Source organism: Haliotis rufescens, unplaced genomic scaffold (assembly GCF_023055435.1).
Source record: "Haliotis rufescens isolate VD_foot unplaced genomic scaffold, xgHalRufe1.0.p SCAF_3, whole genome shotgun sequence".
NCBI lineage: Eukaryota > Metazoa > Mollusca > Gastropoda > Lepetellida > Haliotidae > Haliotis > Haliotis rufescens.
In genome coordinates, this window is record NW_025964001.1 from 27,188,351 (window position 1) to 27,212,494 (window position 24,144).

The 24,144-nt window shown below is 41.0% G+C and overlaps 1 protein-coding gene across 1 annotated transcript in view; it reads right to left on the reverse strand.

The window, feature by feature from the left end:
• Positions 1–297: 297 nt before the first annotated feature.
• LOC124144993 overlaps positions 298–24,144 on the reverse strand; it is a 43,026-nt gene continuing 19,179 nt past the window's right edge. The window contains exons 3-6 of the mRNA XM_046514624.2: positions 10,886–11,058; positions 9,922–10,093; positions 4,654–5,370; positions 298–2,387 (exon numbers count right to left, since the gene is read on the reverse strand). Of these exons, the coding sequence (XP_046370580.2) occupies positions 1,534–2,387; positions 4,654–5,370; positions 9,922–10,093; positions 10,886–11,058 (1,916 nt within the window). The 3' untranslated portion in view covers positions 298–1,533. The remainder of the gene's footprint in view (positions 2,388–4,653; positions 5,371–9,921; positions 10,094–10,885; positions 11,059–24,144) is intronic.

Sequence of the window (24,144 nt, forward strand, 5' to 3'; positions counted from 1 at the left end):
GCATAATGTGGGAAGATATCCCAAAGTGATGCAGGTCTCAGACGTTTACCACTTAGGTGAAACCCACGAGCACGGGTATGGTGCTGACAAACCTAGAAACATAATCGGGGTGAACGGGGATTCGAACCCACAATCATAGGTTTCTGGTGTGCCCAAGGGACGCAACCCCAAGAGTAGAGGAATGTCCGCTATTGCTGATCAGCTAAAAATGTAATACATGCATTACAAAGCACAATTGGACAAAAATTACCGACCCCTTAATATTTTGGATGACTTGGTGGTGGAGGACTGAGATTGTTTTAGAGACAAGATATTGGTTTCAGTCACTGCTTCAAAATGAAATTTTTTTTCTACGAAACAAGTACCGATTGTTTTTTTTTCACAACATATGCTTGCTGGGATTCCAGGTTTGAATACGTCCTTAGCAGACAATACTGGTCATTAGGTTGCTAAATAGATCGGTTGGTCAGACTCGATGACTTGGTTGATGCATGTCATCGTACCACGGCGGTCTGAATCATTCCTCACAAGATCAATCACTGCATTGTCTGATCCTGACTCAATCATATACAGTTCTTTATGACATAACTGGAATATTGCTGAGTATGGTGTTAAACAACAAAATAACACTTAATTATCAGGACAGCCATCCTGCCAAGCAAGCAATTATTCCTTTTGTAAATATTGAATTGTTTTTAGTTTTTTGTTGAACAGATTATTTCTTTAAAAATATATCTGAATAAACATGTTTTTTTTACATAAGAGAGCGGGATTAGTCCCTTAAACAGGTAAAGAATAACTGTTAAGTCCATTTAAAAAGTTGGAGAGATGAAGACTACACAAACTCTTAGTTCCTATTATATGAGATCATGCCATCATCACCATACAATGCATGAATTTGGACGAATTAACTTTTGATTTCTTTTAACAGTTTTTGAAACGTATGTAGTTTTGCTTATCAATAATATACTACTCCGCTTTGGATAAGAATATTTTTTATCTCTCCATGCAAGATACACAAACTGATCCTCATAATCTGTCCAGTGTGTAGAATGATCTGATTATCCCTATCAAATTTGAGTAGTGTAGATGAGACTGGCAAATCTCTATGCAGAGGTGTTTGATTGATGTTGGCCCAGCCCACCGGTCTATACCCACAAGGGAAATGTGGTCAATATGATGCTTTGTGTGAACGTTATTGAAACAACCAGAACAACTCTGTTACCCCTTCCTCCTAATTGTAGCACCCTGACAAAACATCCTTAACCTCAGACAAAGCAGATACTCAGAAATAAGCCCCTCCCATGCAGCTAGCAAAGCCCACCCAAGAAGTGATCAAGTTTAGCGAAGCCCTGCACTTATACCTGAGAGATTCAATTGGTCTATGTACAGACCCCTTCAGTCCATACCAAGTGTTACATCAGGCAATGTGATCTACAATATGGGTGAGGCAGTTGATGACAGACCAACAGCAGTATGGGGTTGATAGCAGCAACAACACAAACAGCATCATAAAGCAACATCGCACACAACTCACAAGCTGAACATTGTCCTTGGATGGTAGCGAATATGAATCCGGCGTTTCTTTATAAATCTGTACATTAAGAAAAACAAAAACAGAAAGCAAACAGAGAATACTATGAACATTGTCTTTCCAATTGGGTCCTGACTTTTCGGATCACGAACCAAACGTCTGCTTTCATGCTGATTATGACTTTTATTCCTATGATGACTTTTCACAACATGTGTGTCTTTCTTAAAATTAGACCTTTGAACTTTTTGGTCATCTTTTTCCGGTTCATCATAATAGGTATACTCCACATCATCAGCATTTCCCTGAGGGTTATCCCCCTTTAGTGGCTGGTCCATATCCAGGTTATCAACCAACCCGCCATCATCGTCTTTCCCGAATCTTTCCACATCATTCAACTCATCCCTCTTTTCAGCACCAAAATGAACAATCTTCCTATCACGAACGTTCTCCTCCTTATCAGGATACATGTCCTTATCCTCATACGCCTCATCATCAACACCCTCATCCCCATCTTCATCCTCGTCCTCGTCCCCCTCATACTCCTCCGACTGTTCTCCACCGTCACCCCCGTCTCCGAACCCATCCTCGCCCTCCCTGTCTTCAAGGGCTGGAGCCATCTGATTCAGGGCCAAGTCCTCAGCATTCAGCTTCTGCTTCACCGGGATCAGGCCCTCCTTCTTCACTTTCTGGGAGTCTCCCAGACTCGCGTCTGCCTTCTCCAGCAGGGACCGGGAGCTCTCAGGCAGCACCCGGTGTGTGGAGTTGAGGTCGAGAGGTCCCGGGTCAATGAGGTAACGGAGATACATGGCAAGAGCACCTGCTCCTACAGCCGTCTTGTGGGAAAAACAGCCACCTGGAAGAAAATTCGTGCAGATATAAGTAGACCAGTATTTACCATCCAAACCTTAGTGATATCACTTGGGTGACATCAAGTGATATCTCCACGGAGCTTTCGCTTCCATCAAATTGCATCACAATGTTTTGCGATAACTGTGACATCATCAGTTACCATGACATAACAATCAAATTACATCATAAATCTCTTTGCACTGAAGCTGGTGAGCTGTACTTTTGTACACTTGTTATGACTTGTTATTTATCTGTTTACAAATGATTTTGGATGATAAATAGAATTTTACCCTCGTATCTTTTGATATCAAGTATATCAATATTTGACAATAAAAGTATAAAAGTCCTTGTCAAGGCTCAGGGTTTATACTTTCATCAACTCTTGTTGACATATATTTGATATCTGAAGACAGATATACCGTATTCGACGTAATAAGCGCCCCGCTCTAATAAGCGCCCACGGCGATAATTGCTCATATATTGGCTAGTGAACAATCCCAATTAGCACCCCTTCCAATTGATCAATGTACACAAGACTTATTTATTCGTGCATAATACGCACTCGTGTGTTATATGCATCCTTAATTATGGGCCATTAAATTCTGAAAAAATATATCTGTCGTATATAAACATTTCAGTCTGTCAGCATAAACCACGAAATTTATCTTTCAAATCTGTTTTTTCAACCAAAATAATATTCTTATAAGAGCCCCCTGTTTTCTAATTTTGAGAGCGCCCTGGGCGCTTATTACGTCGAATACGGTAAGATATCTTTATATACTAGTACCATATAAAAGAAAGATTAAGTTTTTGAATTGGATCTGTAAAGTCTTGAGGTTAGCCTCAATCCTACCATTAAGAAGAGATTCAGACACAAACATAATGACTGAATGTCAAACAAACTGTTGATTGTGTGAAAGTTATACCTCAAAGGCATTTTGAAAGTTCGATAGTTGACATCAATACAACTCAATTTAATAATGATCAACAATGAAAATATTCTGACAATATTTGCAAAATCTGTGTTTTGGGAGGAATGAGTGCATACAACTATACTGTATGGCTTTTTGATATTTCCAGGAAACCCACATACTGGTCATATGAAGATTGTTTTGTAGCTAGGATACAATGCTTGCTTGTCATTCCCAGTCAGGATGATAGTCAAATATAAGCTAAAGCCTCATGAAGATTTTGGGTGATCCTTTAAGGCGAAGCGAGGTGGGGCGAGTTTACTGATATAGTGTTGTGCATGCCTGTGTGTGTGTTTGGCTGCTGGTGCTAGTCCACTGAGATACCATGCCACAGTTTAACATGGATACCAAAATCAGGACCCTTGAAGATCAGGGGTAGAATAGGTCTTCAGCTCGCTGGCTTGGCTGATGCATGTCATCACATCCCAATTGCTTGGATCGATGCTTATGATGTCAATCACTGGATTGTCTGGTCCAGACTTGATTAGTTACAGACCACCATCATATAGCTCGAATATTGCTGAGTGCGGCGTTAAACAACAAACCAACAACAACAAAAGCCACAATCAGACAGTGTGCTGGTTTGTTGTTTAACGCCGCACTCAGCAATATTCCAGCTATATGACAACGGTCTGTAAATAATCGAGTCTGGACCAGACAATCCAGTGATTGATATCATGAGCATAGATCCACGCAATTGGGATCGATGACATGCATCAACCAAGTCAGCGAGCCTGACCACCCGATCTCGTTAGTCGCCTCTTACGACAAGCATAGTCGCCTTTTACGGATGGGTTGCTGAAGACCTATTCTACCCCGGAATCGTCACGTGTGCTGACTCTGACTTGTATTACCCCCTTAATGTTGTGTGTCAGGTAGGGTAACGAGTACTTTAAACATCTTTTTGTATGACGCGGCAAGGAACTTGAACAACCATCCTTCTGCTCCCGGGCAGATGCTCTATCGCCTACACAACGGAGGCGTTCCCTGGTCCTTTGATCAGATGGACAAGGTAAACAATGAGTGAGTGAATTTGGTTTAATCATTGTGTCAGGTATATCTGGTACTGGTCAGGTTTATCACGGTGTGCCACCTTGATGCGACAAGAAAGTTTGAGGTGATGCAGGTCACTTTGGCATAATCCCCAAGCCGACAAACACAGAAACATATGCAGGACAAATTTTGTGTTCAAACCCACGATCATAGGTTTCAGCACACAAAAGCTAGTGCCTCAGACACCAGAGTCAGCTAATTATATACAAAGAAACTACATATGAAGACATGAAAATGCATACAAACCTTCCATAGATTTCTCCACCAAAAGTTTTCGCTGTGGTCCTCGGGATGGTACATACGAGAGTTGTCTCCTTGCAGTCCCACCAATCAAAGCTTTGGGAATGTTCACGTGTTGCTGTTTTCGTTGAAAATTCAAATTATTGGGAACTTTCAACAGCTGATTTCGATTTGGTTGATTAAGGCTATTTCCTGGATTAACTAATGGTAAGTGTTTTTGAGTTTGCTCAAAATTATTTCCAACAGCCGGACTTTGTTTTACTTTGTTTACTGTGTCCCCAATATCTGCTGGTTTCAGATGGGGTTGGTAGGAAATATTTCCTTTGTTGCCGGACAGAGGTTTTAGCCTTCCTCTCTGCTGATGAAATGCATTCACGCTCGGTGCATTATTCAACCTGCTCTTCCTCGACTGATAATTCAATGCTTTTGATTGGTTTGCATTGAACTTTTTTAACAAAATACTATTTGGCAAAGCAGCATTCATTTTGACAACATTATTTTGATTATTGTTCAGTAACTTATAGGATTGATCAGCCATGTTGGCATTGATGAGCTGGTACTCGGTGCGGTTGAAGCCGTCCTGGACATGTTTCTGTTTCTTCTTCTTCTTTTTGCCACGGTTCGGGTCACCAAAGCAACCCGACTCCATCTGCCATGACAGCACCTGCTGGAGGTAGTCGTGAGTCAGGTGCTCGTAGAAGCCGATGTTGGGGCATACAAACTCTACAATCAACAACAAGAAGATTCATCAGTCATGGCTTGGGTAGACAAGTAAGATTGCTTGATAAAACTGCAACAAAAATAGACAAGCATAAAATACCTATTCTACCCCTGCCAATATGACATGTCCGGTTGTGTTCAAGGTAAGAAATATTGTACAGTTTTCAAGATCTGCTGCGGAAACATGCACTACCGCCATTTTCAGTCTAAGTCAAAGTCATTGCTATGGAAACTCGAAAAATACATTTTTCAAAAATCCCAATGTATATCAAGAGGCACCAGTTTACCACTAGACTAGTGCCAAGTTTGGTGAAGAAATATTGTATGGTTTTCAAGATCTGCTCCAGAAAGGAGCACTACCACCATTGTCTGTCTAAGTCAAAGTCATTGCTATGGAAACTCAAAAAATGATTTATCAAAAGGCACCAGTTCACCACTAGACCTATCCTTGTGCTAAGATACAAAAAAACACTTCAAGGAATCCAGTGATATATCAATGTTCTACTCAAATGGATTACAGTTTGTACAATACAATATGATAAAACATCCATGTTGAAATGGTTTTATACAATAAAAATTAGAATAAAAACAAAAGTAAAAACAGAAATACAATACTTTAAAAGAAAACAAAATTGCAATTGTAATATATATTCTGGTTAAATAAGTAAAAAAACACTAGCATAGCCACTTCTTCTGTTATAGATACATTTACATAAAACAAATAAAATTTTCTGAATGTACAGAATAAGAGTTACGTCCCTTTCATGGCCACATGATTCTAATACATATTGCAATACACTGCACATCACAGAACATATCTCAATACAAAGTGTCAATACTCATCTCTCCTATAGTGTCAACAAGTTAAATACTTCCACTCCTCATAGTTTAGTGTAAACTATCAGTCTTCAACATGAATTTATATAAACTTATTTAAACAAATGTTAAAAGGACATAGTATCATTAACATCAAAATAATTCATTTTAAGACAGTGAACGATTCCCTGTGGGAAGATTAGCTGTGAAAGCAATTGAGATCAATGCAATAAGTTTATTGTTTAAGAAGGAATTATCTCCAAAAGATTACCTACACTGCCAGTGTTTTGTCAAAATTTGAAAAAACAGCATTACAACCATTGTGTCATTACAACCAAGGCGGACTGTATCACTCCTCAATTTAAAGTGTTCGAATTAATGAGGTCAGATCTAATATAACTAAAATGTGTTGAATTAGCAGTCCAAAATTACAAACGGTAAATAATATTGTGAACATATCTCCTTACAATCTTCTATCTTCAGTTGACGGTTAATGTAACATCTTTAACTCTTGACCAGTCGTTAGTCAAGTAGTTTCTCCCCATGACAGTACCATATCGGATTGGTTTGGATTGGTTACAAGATAGCATTGCATTAACAATAAGATTATCTAAAAATTATATCAAACTAATCATGGTTTGAGTCGGAGAAATCACAGGAATCTGCTGATTCTAGTTCTGGAATCAACGCAAGATTCTCATGATGTTTCCATTACATCAGTTACAGACATCATAGTCCCAATGTATTGATCACAATGGATTATTGAGGATGAAACTGGTTATCAACCCCATACATGTTTAGACTGCAATTGACTATCACTCTCCTATGCCTACATATGAGACCCGTGAAGATTCAGGGTAGAATAGGTCTTCAGGAACACATGCTTGCCGTAAAAGGCGACAATGCTTGTCATAAGAGGCGACTAACAGGATTGGGCAGTCAGGCTCGCCGACTTGGTTGATGCATGTCATCATATCCCAATTGCGTGGATTGATGCTCATGATGTCAATCACTGAATTGTCTGGTCCAGACTTGATTAGTTACAGACCGCCATCATATAGCTGGAAAATTGCTGAGTGTGGCGCTAAACAACAAACAAACAAACAGCCTCCATATAACACAATGTTCAGAGGTCACATAGATACTACTGGGAACTTGCATCACAAGTCATATTATTAATAGCACTGGCATAATATGTTCAAGATGATAATGTCACTGATCAAATAACTGTAGAGACATGTACTGAAAATAAGAAAAAAAAATATTTGAAGAAGATACACATTATATATAATAGCTATCTTCCTGGAGATGATAATTTCATAGATCAAATCACTGGGACGACATGTACAGCAAATTAAAATTTTTAAAAAAATGATGATCAATCTGCTTTATACATGCCGGTTGATAATAATTTCATAGATCAAATCACTCTGGAGACATGTATGGAAAATTAAAAACTTTAAATATTTACATCAATAAGCTTCTAACATGTCGGCTGTTTAATCCCAGCAATCAATCTTGCTACACTACATAGTATAGAGGACTTCCTCCTCCATAACTGACAGCTAGGACTGATTGATTGACTTATCCAGTCAATATGTTTCTTCAGGACACACAGCATCATAGGCATGTGGTTATCAAACCTGTAACCACATTCCAATGACATGTTGAAACATCAGGACTAAATTAGCCCCGTGAGCACAGATCCTCGGTGTCTCCTCGGTGAGAGCAGACTAAAAGTGGGATTGGCTGATAGTGTTTAATACTCTCTGGTGATGTGGGATGGTCTTCCAGGTCCAGACTGTCATTGATAGCCTACAGTGATATACAGTCAAGTCTTGTTAATCTGACAACTGACCTTATCCGACACTAATGATGGGAACCGATTAAAATAGTGCTATTTAGAATCCTTAATCCGACAGTCTCGCACTCCGATCAGTCTTAATCCGACACAGTGATCAGCGTAGACCGTGGTTATCTGCTTGCAAGTACACAGCCTGTGTCTTAATGCGAGAAGAGTCGGCTAGTAGCTGCATATTAACGGCTACAGAGTCGAAACAAGTTTTGTTAATCCGACATAATCATATGCAACCAACCATGTCGGACTAACTGGACTCGACTGTGGCTGGAAATTTGCTGACTGTGGCGTACACAAGATGACAAAATATTCCTAAAAGAGGACAGTCACTTCTCTTCCAGACTATACGATCATGCATAAATAGTAAGGTATTCCTTAACATGACAAAATATTTTAAAGTTTATGCGGTATCCAAAATGACATGTATATAAGACACATAATGTAAACCAATGTATGTATTATATCGTAAAAATTGTTTTGTTCATTCATACCTGTATCAAAAACCTAATTAACACGGTGAATAACGTTTGTTTGTCTGTTTCTTATATAACGCTGCAGTCAGACATATTCCAGCAGACTTCAAGTAATTTCATTCTGGACCAGACAATCCAGTGATTGACGCCATGAGCATCGCTCCACGCAATTGGAATGCAATGTTATGATATTAACCACAACACCAAGCCAGACCACCTGATCCATTTTGTTGCTTCTTATGAGAAGCCTAGGTGGCTGGGGATCTATATACTGGGAAGCCTAGGTGGCTGGGGATCTATATACTGGGAAGCCTAGGTGGCTGGGGATCTATATACTGGGAAGCCTAGGTGGCTGGGGATCTATATACTGGGAAGCCTAGGTGGCTGGGGATCTATATACTGTGAAGCCTAGGTGGCTGGGGATCTATATACTGGGAAGCCTAGGTGGCTGGGGATCTATATACTGGGAAGCCTAGGTGCTGGGGATCTATATTCTGGGAAGCCTAGGTGGCTGGGGATCTATATTCTGGGAGGCCTAGGTGGCTGGGGATCTATATACTGGGAAGCCTAGGTGGCTGGGGATCTATATACTGGGAGGCCTAGGTGGCTGGGGATCTATATACTGGGAAGCCTAGGTGGCTGGGGATCTATATACTGGGAAGCCTAGGTGGCTGGGGATCTATATACTGGGAAGCCTAGGTGGCTGGGGATCTATATACTGGGAAGCCTAGGTGGCTGGGGATCTATATACTGGGAAGCCTAGGTGGCTGGGGATCTATATACTGGGAAGCCTAGGTGGCTGGGGATCTATATACTGGGAAGCCTAGGTGGCTGGGGATCTATATACTGGGAAGCCTAGGTGGCTGGGGATCTATATTCTGGGAAGCCTAGGTGGCTGGGGATCTATATACTGGGAAGCCTAGGTGGCTGGGGATCTATATTCTGGGAAGCCTAGGTGGCTGGGGATCTATATACTGGGAAGCCTAGGTGGCTGGGGATCTATATACTGGGAAGCCTAGGTGGCTTGGGATCTATATACTGGGAAGCCTAGGTGGCTGGGGATCTATATACTGGGAAGCCTAGGTGGCTTGGGATCTATATACTGGGAAGCCTAGGTGGCTGGGGATCTATATACTGGGAAGCCTAGGTGGCTGGGGATCTATATACTGGGAAGCCTAGGTGGCTGGGGATCTATATACTGGGAAGCCTAGGTGGCTGGGGATCTATATTCTGGGAAGCCTAGTCGGTTAGGGATCTATATTCTGGGAAGCCTAGGTGGCTGGGGATCTATATACTGGGAATCCCAGCTGGTTTATTCCATATCAATGTTTGGTGCTAGATATACTTGTCTCACACTGTGGCCATTGCCTGAATCGAGGTAGCAACAGGACAAGTGTTGCTACTCACGCTGCTCCAGAAAGAGGTCCTGATACTCCGTCCTAATGACCCCCTTCATGTAGATGTGAACAACAGCCAGCATCTCGTAGTAGTTGTTGGTGCAGAACTCCAGCTGCAGGGTCTCCACATCGGGGTACCCCTGACCCTGGATGATGTTCTTCATCTCCTGGAGACAGCCAGCCTGGAACACCACAGGGAGGGTTAGACAAGGCTAGATGAAGTTAGACAAGGCTAGACAAGGCTAGATGAAGTTAGACAAGGTTAGACAAGGCTGGATGAAGTTAGACAAGGTTAGACAAGGCTAGATGAAGTAAGACAAGGTTAGACAAGGCTACATGAAGTTAGACAAGGTTAGGCAAGGCTAGATATGGTCAGAGAAGGTTAGACATGGTTAGACATGGCTAGACCAAGTTAGACAAAGTTAGACATGGTTTAAAAAGGTAAGACAAGGTAAGAGATGGTTAGCCAAAGTTAGACATGGCTAGACAAAGATGGACATGGTTAGACATGGTTTGACAAAGTTAGACATGGCTAGACGAAGTTAGACAAAGCAAGTTAGACATGTAAGTTAGAACCTACACCGAAATGTTGCTCTTAATTGTAATAAAGAAGTGGTTCATCCATAAATTCTTATCCTTACTTAGTACTCCAACTTCTAAATGCCTATCAAAAAAGTTAGACATGGTTTGACAAGGTTTGACAAGTTAAGACATAGTTAGCCAAAGTTGGATATGGCTAAACAAAGTAAGACATGGTTAGACATGGCTAGACAAAAGTAGACAAAGTTAGACATGGTTTGACACGGTAAGACATGGTTAGCCAAATTTAGACATGGCTAGACAAGGTTAGACATGGTTAGACTTGGTAAGACATGGCTTGAGAAGGTAAGGCATATGAGGGTGTCACCATGGTAACTCCCTTGATTCAAATTCAATATACTCCACGAAAGATCAACAATGTGTCTCAGAACTACCTTCTCTGCTACCATCGTCCACAGGATCTGGTGAGTGAGGCCATACTCCGTCAGTCCCCGCAGTGTCATGGTCTTAACACACTGGTCGCTGATGATGCAGGAGCGGCCATACTTGTGACTGGCCCCTGTCAGCTCCCCCATACACCGGTCACTCACTTCCTCATCCAGGTTGGCTGAAAGCATATCAACACGTATAATTATCTGCTTGTTGACATATAGTAAACTACTTCAGGAAATATAGTTGTATTTTTGTTAGCATAGAGTTGTATTCTTGTTGACTTTGATTGACTAAGGTTGTGACATAGTTATACAGTCTGAAGCCCAAGTTGAGTCAAATTCTGTCCAACTAAGTAAAATTAGCTTATAAATGCCATATGATAGAAGTAAAATCTACTGAAAATGATGCCAAGAGCCAAGTTCGGGGTTGTGGACTCAAAAGGGTTTTGGCACAGACTGCTAGTATATTAAGAATTGATATCAAGACTCTGTGTGTGTGTGTGTGTGTGTGTGTGTGTGTGTGTGTGTGTGTGTGTGTGTGTGTGTGTGTGTGTGTGTGTGTGTGTGTGTGCGTGCGTGTCTCTGTGTGTGTGTCTGTGTGTGTGTTCGCCTCTGTGTGTCTGTGTGTGTCTGTGTGTCTCTGTCTGTGTGTGTGTCTGTGTTCGCCTCTGTGTGTCTGTGTGTCTGTGTGTGTGTGTGTGGAAGTATAAATGAAACATAATGCCATAAAGGCAAAAGCATTTTGAAGTCAATTCTAATTGATAAATACGTCAACAATATTAACTTCACAGACTGCTTATGTATTCCTTAACACAATCAAAACTGTAAACAATTCAAAATCAGGGGCATGGGCAAGCCATGCCCATTCTATTGTCAGCCAATCAAAACATAGCCTGATATTATTTTGGTTTACTTGAACATAAATGCAAGAACAATTGCTTGGATAGCCAATCAAATGCTGTGGAATCACTTGCAATTTACTCGTTGTTTGTTAACACATTATAGTGTCAGATGATTGACATAAAGGGATCATCTGTTGGCATATAGTTGACTGTTTGTTGACACAGAACTTCATTACCAGCTTGTGAACATACAATCTCATTAAAATCAGATCTCAGTTCTCGCTACCGCTAAACAAAGATCTGAGGACATCCCATTACAGGTCACGTCAGACCGACCTTGCACGAACTTTGACTGACCAATGGAATGACCAATCAGAAGGCAGCTTTCTCGTGCTTTACGGCACCAATTTCAAATTGGCAACTACGCTTCGAAACATATTTTGACAAATTCTCAATTACAAATTTGAAACCTGAACAATTGAACATTCTGGAATGGCTAATAGATGGTCTAGATTGTATAGATTACAACAGTCGTTAAAGCCGTAATTATCGTTCGGAGTTTTCGAGGTTGCATGATAAGAAATCACATTCTGACTGTCACTTTCATAATCTGGTAAGCAATGCTCTGATTGGTCGGATGAAAGGTCGTTCTGACGTGACCCCTAATGGGATGTCCTCAGATCTTTGTTTAGCGGTAGCGAGAACTGAGGTCTGATTTTAATGAGATAAGTGAACATATAAACTACATGCTTATAACACATAGTGTTTGTGCATGTTTGTTGATTAACACCAACATTCAAATATTCCAGCAATAAGACGTTGGTCTGAGGATAACTGAGTCAGACAATACAGTGATTGATAACATTAAGTTACAATAAACCAATCACCAAGTCTGTCCATCCAATCCATTGAGTTGCCTCTTCTGACAAGCACAGGTTGGTGGGCAGCTGTTGTGACCACCGATGTTTCGCATATCGGTATCAGTGTGTCACACTTGGGCAGTGTTTAAAACACCCTCCTGCCCCACAGTCTGAGACGGTTTATTTTCCTTACTGACGGACAGTTTTGAAATGTTGCACACCCGATGGTTGGGCTATTGCCTAAATTACCTGAGCATTCTAGTTTTAATTCAGTGTGAGGGGTAAATTAACTGTTAACGTTAAACACTATATTCAGTCACTTCCGCGTATGTTGAAGTCGAGTTTCTGTCTTCATTTTCTATTGGCCAAATGCTCGAAATTATCAGAACTCACTATTATTCTATAAGGTTTACCGTTTACCGATGCTGAATCTAACAGGAGTCATTGCTATTGTGAAGACAAACAGTTATTGATCACCAACTGGTAGATTGACATAAGCAGTCATGTGGGGATTAAATGTTCACATTTACCCATGTGACTTAGACAAAATACCACTGAAATACTTAGTCTTTGGTTAGGGCAAACTTCAAAATATTCCACATCTGTGACAGCAAAACCAACCAATGTCACAATTTCATGGCATTTTTCAATTGTGACGCCTGTAAACTTCAACAAATAAACAACAATCAACAGACTTGCAGCAATTCACAACTTGTTAATTCATTAACAAAATATTTTCCCTAAATTTTAAAAAACCCAAAATAAACCCCAAAACAAATATGGTTACCAAGAACTAAACCTTATCAACAGGTGAGGAAGGTGATGAATGAGAATGTTGACCTGACTCTGTGACCCCCATGACATACAGGCGACATGATGACACTACACGACACGACACGACACGACCAGGTAGCTAGATACTCTGTCCCTGTAGGGGTATTCCCGCTATTAATCATTATGTTCTGCAGGTAAACATGGAAATCACCTCCCTAAGGGTTTCCTTGGTAGTTATCGCTGTATATATCCAGCTACAGATTGATTGATCTAGTCGCACAGACAGAACAGGACCCATTTATTGGGGGTGTTGTTTTTCCAACTGCAACTGTGAAGTCACATCCCACCGGAGTAATAAATTCACATCCAGCAACAGATTGATTAATATGATCAGGCGTGATGTTAGGAGAATGAAGTTATTTCTGCAATACTTGTTGCAACAATATTAATGCCAGTGCCAGGGATGGACAGCGACTGAAATTCCCCATTCAATTTACATTTCGCTAGTAAAAAAACATCATCACTTCATGGAGACACTCCCATACAACTTGGTCTGTAACGATTCACTATGAGTTATCGAGAAATGTTGTGTCCTGAAGTGAGTCTGGTATCACCAGTTTGATTGTTTGTTTATTGTTTAAAGCCGCACCCAGCTATATTCCTGCTGTCTGTTTTTTGTTGTTGTTTTTTTGTTTAACACCGCAATATTCAAGCTATATGGCAGCAGTCCATAAAAAATTGAGTCTGGACCAAACAATCCAGTGATTGACATCATGGGCATCGACCAGCGCAATTGGGATATGATGACATGCATCAACCAAGTCAGCGAGCCTGACCACCCAATCCAGTTAGTCGCCTCTTACGACAAGCATAGTCTCCTTTCATGTCAAGCATGGGTTGCTGAAGACCTATTCTACCCCGGATCTTCATGGTCATATTCCTTCTGTATGATGGGGGCCAGTAAGTAATCGAGTCGGGACCAGACAATCCAGTGAATCATATTGTGAACAAAAATCCATTCTGTCGGGATAATATGACGACAGTCTCATCAACAAAGTCAGCAAGCCTGACCATCCGATCCATTTGGCCTTACGACCAGCATAGGGTGCTGGAGACACGTTTTCATCCGGAACCCCCACGAGGCTTGTACCACCAGTGATCATAAGGCACGTCGTATGGAGGTGAGGTGAAATGGGGTTTAACGTTGCGTCCAAGATTATTGCACTTATATAGCTACGTGCATGTACGTGTGTGTGTTTGTGTGGCTGCTTGTACTAGTCCGGACTGATGCCTATTTATAGTGCTAGCTCACTGAGATACCATGCCGCAGTTTAACATGAATACCCCACTCAGACACAGTATACTGACTCCGAGCCGACCAGTCCTTGTTTTAGCTCTTAATGCCGAGCGCCAGACAGGGTAACAACAAGTACCAGCTTTTAACATCTTTTGGTATGACGCGGTCGGGGATCGAACCCCGGACCTTCCGCTCTCTAGGCGGACGCTCTACCACTAGATCACGGAGGAGGTCCATGTTGTATGCATGCAACACGATGCATGTACACATAATGCGCATGTATCTGTTTAATCGCATGGAAATCGTTTGTATAATTCTTTTTCTTATGCTAGGTGCAAACGTGTCCAAAGGCAGGGTTAGAAATTAACAGTTTTTGTCCACTAGTCCTTATTATGATAACATGTAGCAAAACCCTTGAAATGGGACAATTTCTACTAGTCCTAAAAAATACCTTTACTCTTGGGCAGTTTGGTAAGGGCTACAGGACTAGTGCCAATTTCTAACGCTGCAAGGTATTGTTAGTTTGATTGTGGTTTGGTCTGCTGGTCATGTTCTTCAATGATTGGATACAACAACTTCAGATGGCAAATTTTGAATTTTCATGTATCATACCATGCATGATGTTATTGACTGACTCTCTGGCAGCGGTAGAAACAAACATTTTTTGTCCACCTCTCCTTATAATGATAACATATAGCAAAACCCTTAAAAATCGCAAATTTCTACTAGTTCTTATGATACCTTGACTATTGAGCAGTTTGGCAAGGACTACAGGACTAGTGCCAATTTCTAAGGCTGCGAGTCGGGTCTCGTGGAGACAGCATCTGCCCGGAGAGCAGAAGGATGATGGTTCAATCCCCGGCTGCATCGTACCAAAACATGTTGAAAGATGGTACTTGTTGTTACCCTGCCTGCCGCTCAACTTTAAGGGGCAAAAAAAGGACTGGTCATATCGCTATTTTCGTGCAACAACCTTGAATGCTAAGTTTAACCCCATTTCATCCCACCAGCTGTTGTTTCCATGGTAACAGACCCATAAAAAACAACATATCTTCGAAGACAAACATGACCTATACAAATGTAGAATGATACTTTTTGTCTACCAAATATCATGACAACATTTCATTTCCATGCTGACAACCTATTTAAATTCCAATTACATCTCTAATGCATTTTCAAAACGCTTGAATATGACCTATTGTTATACTACATTTTGTGTCACAGATGTGACACTGGCTTCATTAAAGTGTTTCAAGGTAAAGTTGTTAGTTTTCATATTAACAATGACATATCAGCAAGTTTGTTTGTTTGTTTGTTGTTTAACGCTGCACCAGCAATATTCAAGCTATATGACGGCTAATCGAGTCTGGCCCAGACGATCCAGTGATTGACATCATGAGCATCAACCACACAATTGGGATACGATGACATGCATCAACCAAGTCCGCGAGTCTGACCACCCAATCCCGTTAGTCGCCTTTCACAGCAAGAATAGGTTGCTGAAGACCTATCAGCAAGTCCACTCATCACACACATCAGTTTTGTTTATATTATTTGTGTGCATTACCTGATTACTAAGGACAAGTTTTGTTCAAATTGACATCAGGTGGCTGATATACGGGTAACATGCAGCCTTCAAAATTCATGCTAGTCCGTTAGCCTGAGACTTCTACGGGCAATAGTGCTAAGCTTAGTTCTAGTATAGGATCGTTAAACTTATCACTCGTTATGTAACAATAACATAGTAATTCTACAAGCTTCAAGTCTGAAAGACGTTTTCCTCCATCAAAATGACAAATGGATAATTTATTGATATTTGACGAGTTTGTTGTTGTTTAACTAGGCACTTAGCACTATTCCAGCCATATGACAGTGTTCTGAAAATAATTGAGTCTGAACCAGATGATCCTGTGATTGACATCATGAGCATCGATCAACACAAATGGATTGCAGGGACATGCTTCAATCAAGTCAGAGAACCTGACCATCTGATCCTGTTATGCACCTCTTACAACAAGCCCAGGTTGCTGAAGACTAATTCTAACCCAGGTCTTCATGGATACTGTGATATTTGAGATAAGCTCTTAATGCACTTCAACATGTTCAGAGTATAAATTGTGTTTTGGGAGCAAGAAATCAATACTCCTTTATTAACTATAAACGGCTTCACTTTCTGTGTTTAATAAGAGGATTACTGTGGGCTTCAATTTATGTTTAATACTTAACGAGATAATTTCCAAGCAACGAAAAAGCATATCCTATAAGAAAGGTAATATAAATCAATGCACGTGATCGAAACTCAATGATGATGTTTATTGCTAGTAAAATGGATATTGTTTTATAAATTCACTTTGCAATTTTTAATATTACTGTAATAAACATTCCTTATCAGTGGATTTTCACTTTATAAGTACCGGGGTATTGGCACATATGCAGCCATCTTCATTAATTAAATCATCGCAATATTTCAGGATTCAATTTCAAGTGGCGAGGATAATATCATAAACCATATTTCACTAATTCTCAGAGTTTGCAGCTGGTCCTGTTCGAACAAGACACAAATGTTTACAATGTTCACATTTTCTGTCAGATTTGTCCAATTCCTATTTGCAGCAAAACTGAAGCATTGAGAACTGGTTCAGAATTACAGCCCTCAAATGGTTTTAGTCATTGAGGACTACCATCATTGGATTATTACTTTCCCCAGCTCAATTTTGTTACTATTAGTGTCAGGCTAGCAGACTAGCGTGACTTTGACTTTCGCAAGCTGTGCCTGGTACATGTGTGCACATTCCATATACGAGTGAGGGTGAAAACACTATCAGTTTTCAGGGCAGGTACAATCTCAAGGGCATCTCCCACACAATGAAAGGCCTTTAACCTTTAAAAAAACCTGAATTTTAAAGGCTGGATGCTTAATCGGCGCTTTCTCTCACACTGACAACAGCCATGGATTGTGTTCTAGTAGAGCAAATCAACAAGGAATTTGTAACAGATCATTCCCAAGAGTTGGGAACAAATCAAAACAGACTATAAACATGACAAAACATGACACTTAAGCTCCAATGTCACTATTGTTTCCAAGTTGTAATATGGCTTCAGTATTGTATGTTTAAAATGATATCACAATTAAGTGGCAATTTCTGGGGACCAGGTGTTAGTTAATCCTCTTAATAAATAAACAAAATGGCAGATAATGACAGGATGCTGAATACATTTGTACACAATTTATATAGCATACAATGGGGGATCTGGTTTAGTATAGGTCCTCAGCGACCCATGTATATTAAGTTTGTTAGTGGTTTAATGCTGCAATGTGAGTGTGTGAGTGAGTATGGTTTTACGCCGCTTTTAGCAATATTCCAGCAATATCATGGCGGGGGATACCAGAAATGGGCTTCACACATTGTACCCATGTCGGGAATCGAACCCGGGTCTTCGGCGCGAGGAGAGAACGCTTTTACCACTAGGCTAATGCCCGACCGCCCTAATGCTGCAATGTAGGCAATGATCCACGCCATCAGGGTACGATTACACTCAATCAACCAAGTCACAGACCCCGACCACCCGATCCATTAAATACATCAACGTCAGAGAATAATCACTCTCTGTTCTCTGGAAATCAGATTCCAATTGGATGTAAAAGGCAAAATAGCGAACAAACACAAGTCACAAGCAATTTAAAATGAGGAGGTCAAAATGTTAAAAAAGACAATTTGTACACCTGCATTTTGAACAAACTCACAACATTTTCACATTATCATTTTTATTGTATGTCTGTGTACACAGTGAGTATGAATGTCACCATTGTTGGAGTCAGTTGAAAGCAGTAGGACCAGCTTTTCAGGCGTTAATGTTCAAGTCAAGGACAAAAAGAGGACACTTGAACATAGAAATTGTTTGAGTCTGGACTTTGATTCCAAATCACTACCGTATTTCCTCTATTAGACGCCGGGTCAATTGTTCAGTGCAAAACATAGAAGCCGGGCCTCTAATAGACGCCGGGTCGATCAACTGATACAATCAATGATCCCTTTTTGGGACCTAAATTACATAATGATAGTGAAACTGGGGTATTAATAGAAGCCGGGCCTCTAACGGTCAAAGGCTTGTCCCAAATAAATAGAAGCCCGGGCGTCTAATAGAGGAAATATGGTAAGTACATACTCAGGGCGCTGGGACTGTAAAATCGAGGATGATAATAGGGCTGCACTTTCAGCATACATTGCGAATGCAGTAATTCGCTTCACCAGCAGACTATTACTATTATTCATCCCATATTGATCATGCTTAAACATGCTTTGTGAAGATCCAGGCTAGAATAGGTCATGCTTAAACATGCTTTGTGAAGATCCAGGTTAGAATAGGTCATGCTTAAACATGCTTCGTGAAGATCCAGGTTAGAATAGGTCATGCTTAAATATGCTTCATTAAGATCCAGGTTAGAATAGGTCATGCTTAAACATGCTTCGTGAAGATCCAGGTTAGAATAGGTCATGCTTAAACATGCTTCGTTAAGATCCAGGTTAGAATATGTCATGCTTAAACATGCTTCGTTAAGATCCAGGTTAGAATAGGTCATGCTTAAACATGCTTCGTTAAGATCCAGGTTAGAATAGGTCTTCAGAAACCCATGCTTGTCGTATGAGGCCACTAACGGGATCTGGTCAGGGTCCCTGATGTGGTTGATGCATGTCATCGTATCCCACTTACGTGGATTGATGCTCATTATATCAATCACTGGATTGTCTGGTCCAGACTCGATTATTTACAGACTGCCTTCATATAGCTGGAATGTTGCCGAGTGCGCCATTAAACAAGAAACAAAATGCTTGCAGATCTTCCTTTACTCATCGTGTGCAGGCATCAAACACACATGAACACATAAAGAAAGCACTAAGTCTCACTTATTCTTAATGAAACGTGTATCGCTGCTGTGAGCTTCTGCAACATCTTACACACTTGTGTCAGCACACAAACAGACAGAAAATACAAGTCACCTGAAACAGCATTTCAAACAGAATTATTTAAGAACGATGTCTACTCATTCCAGGTGTCAAAACGTCACATAGACTGGACTATACGTAGCAAAACATATTGAACACCCAAAGAAAACTATCAATGCCTGTTGTGAATGATAACATGTGAGTACATACTCAATGGCTAAAAGAAACTATCTGAGCCCTGTCTGATTCCTTGGTACAAAGACCGCCTCCGTGATCTAGTGGTAGAGCGTCTGCCCGGGGAGCGGAAGGTCCAGGGTTCGATCCCGGGCCGCATCATACTTAAAGACATTAAAAGATGGTACTTGTTGTTACCCCGTCTGGCGCTAGGCACTAAGGGGCTAAAACAAGGACTGTCGGCTCAGGGTCAGTATACAGTGTCTGAGTGGGATATTCATGTTAAACTGCAGCATGGTATCTCATTTAGCAAGAACTACAAACTGGTATCAGTCCAGACTAATATAAGCAGCCACACACACGTGCATGCATGTTGCTATATAAGTGCAATAATCTTGGACGAGACGTAAACCCAATTTCACCTCACCTCACCTTGGGTACAAGTTGCTGGGACAATTTTTGGCCTATCCAGCACAGTCAAAAACTACATCATGCTTCAGTTGAATGAACAGAGGAAATAAACTTGGTCAAATGTGAATAAAATTGCGATAAAAGATTGCTAAACATGATTTACAATTTGATTAGTGTGAGAAATGTTTCGCTGGTGAAGCATCTGTTGAAACTGAAACCAACTTGCGTGACTGCACACGTCTCTGACGCCTTTACAACCTGCATTCCGACCTGCAGCAAGTATACCGGTATTCCCACATGGACCTGCAACAATGCCGAGGACCCATAACACCACTGAGCCAGGCTTGGTGTAGTTTGATACTGACAGATGCCATTGAAATTGCTGGCATTCCACACAGCAGTATGTGTCAGGTACCACACTTGACTTCGGCATGAAGCTACTAATACAGCAGTTATAGCCCACTCCCAGCAATATCCCTGTTACATCACAGCAGGCTGGAAATAATGGAATCTGGCATGGCTAAACATTGGTTGATGGCATGGGGAATAATCCATCATCATCACAATACGACACATAAGTCACTGAGTGGTGATGGGAACTGGCCTGGCTTTTGTATTGCACTTTATGGCAATAATGATGTATTGTGATACATACAATATATTGCATGCGTTCTTTCATCTGTAATTTGTTATTAATCTGAATAAAAATACCCATGTTTTAGTGTGTTGAGTCCCAAATGCACTCATACATCAGATTTCGTTCCCTAACAGTAATATTCCCATATCATGTATTATGCACTTATTAGACTAGTTATAAAATGAAATGTACTGGTTGTGACCTGAGTTGCATGATAGGATTGTTCCAAACGCTGAGTGGGTGGGTGGGTGGGTGGGTGGGTGGGTGAGTGAGTGAGTGAGTGAGTGAGTGAGTGAGTGAGTGAGTGAGTGAGTGAGTGAGTGAGTGAGTGAGTGAGTGAGTGAGTGAGTGAGTGAGTGAGTGAGTGAGTGAGTGAGTGAGTGAGTGAGTGAGTGAGTGTGCTGTTTTATGCACCAGTCACCAGTATCACACAGCTTGATCAAAGAGGCTTGTAAATTTGTTTACTGTTAAACAACACACTCAGCAGTGTGAGTTTAATATTTAACGCCAAATCGGCAATATTTCAGCCATATTGTGACGAGAAAAAAATTATACTTTAAGAATACATATATTTAGATTAAATAAAAACCTGTCATCGATGGACAGTAAAATAACTAGAAAATCACAGATTAATATTTAAAGCTAGCATACAATACATAATAAAAATGGGCTATAGATCGCCAGCAGCTGAAGGTAGATCACCATGTTAGGGTCCATGCCAAGCCATATTTACATCATCCCTTAAGGTGTTGGCAATTATTAGCCAAAGTTATATGAACACATATTCTATGATTAAAAATATGGCAGAAACAAAATTACTTCGAATGACGTGGTCTTACATACCCTCTCTGGGGGACAATCATTTTACACACTCAGCAGTATTCCAGAGGGGACTGGGTAGGGGAGATGGCGGATTAATTAATACATACACAGAAATAAACATTGTTCACTGGACATGCTGACGTTCTGAAAACTAAAGCGAGTTGTGATTCCGAAAATAAATTTTGGCCTCTCCCTTTCAAAGGAGACCGCCTCCGTGGCCTAGTGGTAGAGCATCTGCCCGGAGAGTGGAAGGTCCGGGGTTTGATCCCCGGCCACGTCATACCAAAGAGGTTTAAAGATGGTACTTGTACCTGTCTGGCGCTCGGCATTAAGGGGCTAAAACAAGGACTGGTCGGCTCGGAGTCAGTATACTGTGTCTGAGTGGGGTATTCATGTTAAACTGCGGCATGATATCTCAGTGAGCTAGCACTATAAATCAGCATCAGTCCGGACTAGTGCAAGCACACACACAAACACACATGTACGTACATGTCTGGCGCTCGGCATTAAGGGGCTAAAACAAGGACTGGTCGGCTTGGAGTCAGTATACTGTGTCTGAGTGGGGTATTCATGTTAAACTGCGGCATGATATCTCAGTGAGCTAGCACTATAAATCGGCATCAGTCCGGACTAGTGCAAGCACACACACAAACACACATGTATGTACATGTACGTCGCTATATAAGTGCAATAATCTTGGATGCGACGTTAAACCCCATTTCACCCACCACCTTTTAAAGGAAACGAATATGTCTTGAAACAGAAATATACTACTCAAAAGTTGTTAAAGACCATGTGATTCTCTCCTACCACCATATTACTATGGCACCCCAATCCACATCAACTAATAGTAATATGAAAGAATCGGGTGTTTTTATAAAAAAGATGCATGTTCATGTGGCTCATACTCATTATAGTGAGTGAGTGAGTGAGTGAGTGAGTGAGTGAGTATGGTTTTATGCCGCTTTTAGCAATATTCCAGCAATATCACGGCGGGGGACACCAGAAATGGGCTTCACACATTGTACCCATGTCAAGAATCGAACCCGGGTCTTCGGCGTGACGAGCGAACGCTTTAACCACTAGGCTACCCGACCGCCCCCATACTCATTATAAAAAGAAAATAATATTTACAGTAAATCTGTGAAACGAAAAAACATTCTGTTCCATTAAAGTTGTGCAAGTCCAAGACTTACACCTTTGTTGTTGAGCAACAGACACCACGCTTCTGGCGCAATCAGGATCATCCTTCTAAACCGGTGTCTGCAGGATCAAGACATTGTTTACATGCCTTGATACACTCAATACTGATGGTTTATCACCAGACATTATCATGGCAGACATTGGAGGAGGGGATCCCCAAGATAAGCCGTGACCTGAAGGCAGGCTGGTTCCCCTAACAGGAATATCTCTGTATGATGCGGACACACTTCGTCATGAAGACACAGACAACTGGTGCTAATAGCCCGGTTAAGTTGGATGTCCAACATGAAGCTGTGTGAGGCAAGCTAGGTTTGTGTAGCAGAACTCCCAATTGTGAAACTGTAAACAGCCTTGGAAATTCGTTTTTTTTAGACTGGTAGAGGGGACTACTGTAAACCTGATTTTTCAAGTCCTCAGAGTTTGTAGCTAGTCCTTGTTGGAGAAAACAATCATGTTAACTTTACATTTTCAATTCATATTCCAGAACTCCAACTTGTAAAATTGTATACAGCCTTAGAAATTTGTTTAGACAAGCCCAGCCGACTAGAGGAAATGTAATTTCACTGTGTCCTCAGAGTGTGTACCTAGTAGGGCTGGGACAAGTCCAAATCTACTACCCAGGTACCCGACCCCCTATTACCTGACCCTACCCAGGTACCCGCTGTTGGTCTCAAGAGTTGGAAACAAATCTCAGATTGGGCATTGTTTCACTGCAGCTATTTAGATACATGTATCAAACGATCAGTTCATGCGTACACTGAAGTTGACTGAAGCTTTATCCTTACTCAAACATATACAAGTCAAAAGGAATGTATGCATCGTCAGAAAGAAATGTGAACATTAGCGACTTGTGGTGTAACCACTGAGCTATAGTGAGTTTTTGTCATTAAACAATACATCACATGACTAATCACGGGTTCCGGTAGTACTGTCGGTACCCGGGTCCTACTCAGGACCCGGCCGACCCGAGTACTCAAGTTACCCGTCCCGCCCATAGTACATAGTCCTTCTTGGACATGACAAAATGTTTAGTTTACATGTTCTGTCAGTCACATTCAGTTCCAATTTGTAGCGAGGTTGAAGCATTAAGAACTGGTTCCGAATCATAGCCCTCAAATACTACAGGTCATTGGATTTTCACTTGTCCTCAGCAAAATTTAGTAGTGTCGGACCAGCGGACAAGCATGAATTTAAAAGGTTGTGTAAATATACACAATATATATAATGAGGGTAAATCACTATTGGTTTTCAGGGCAGGTACAATCTCAAGGGCATCTTCTATACAATGAAAGACTT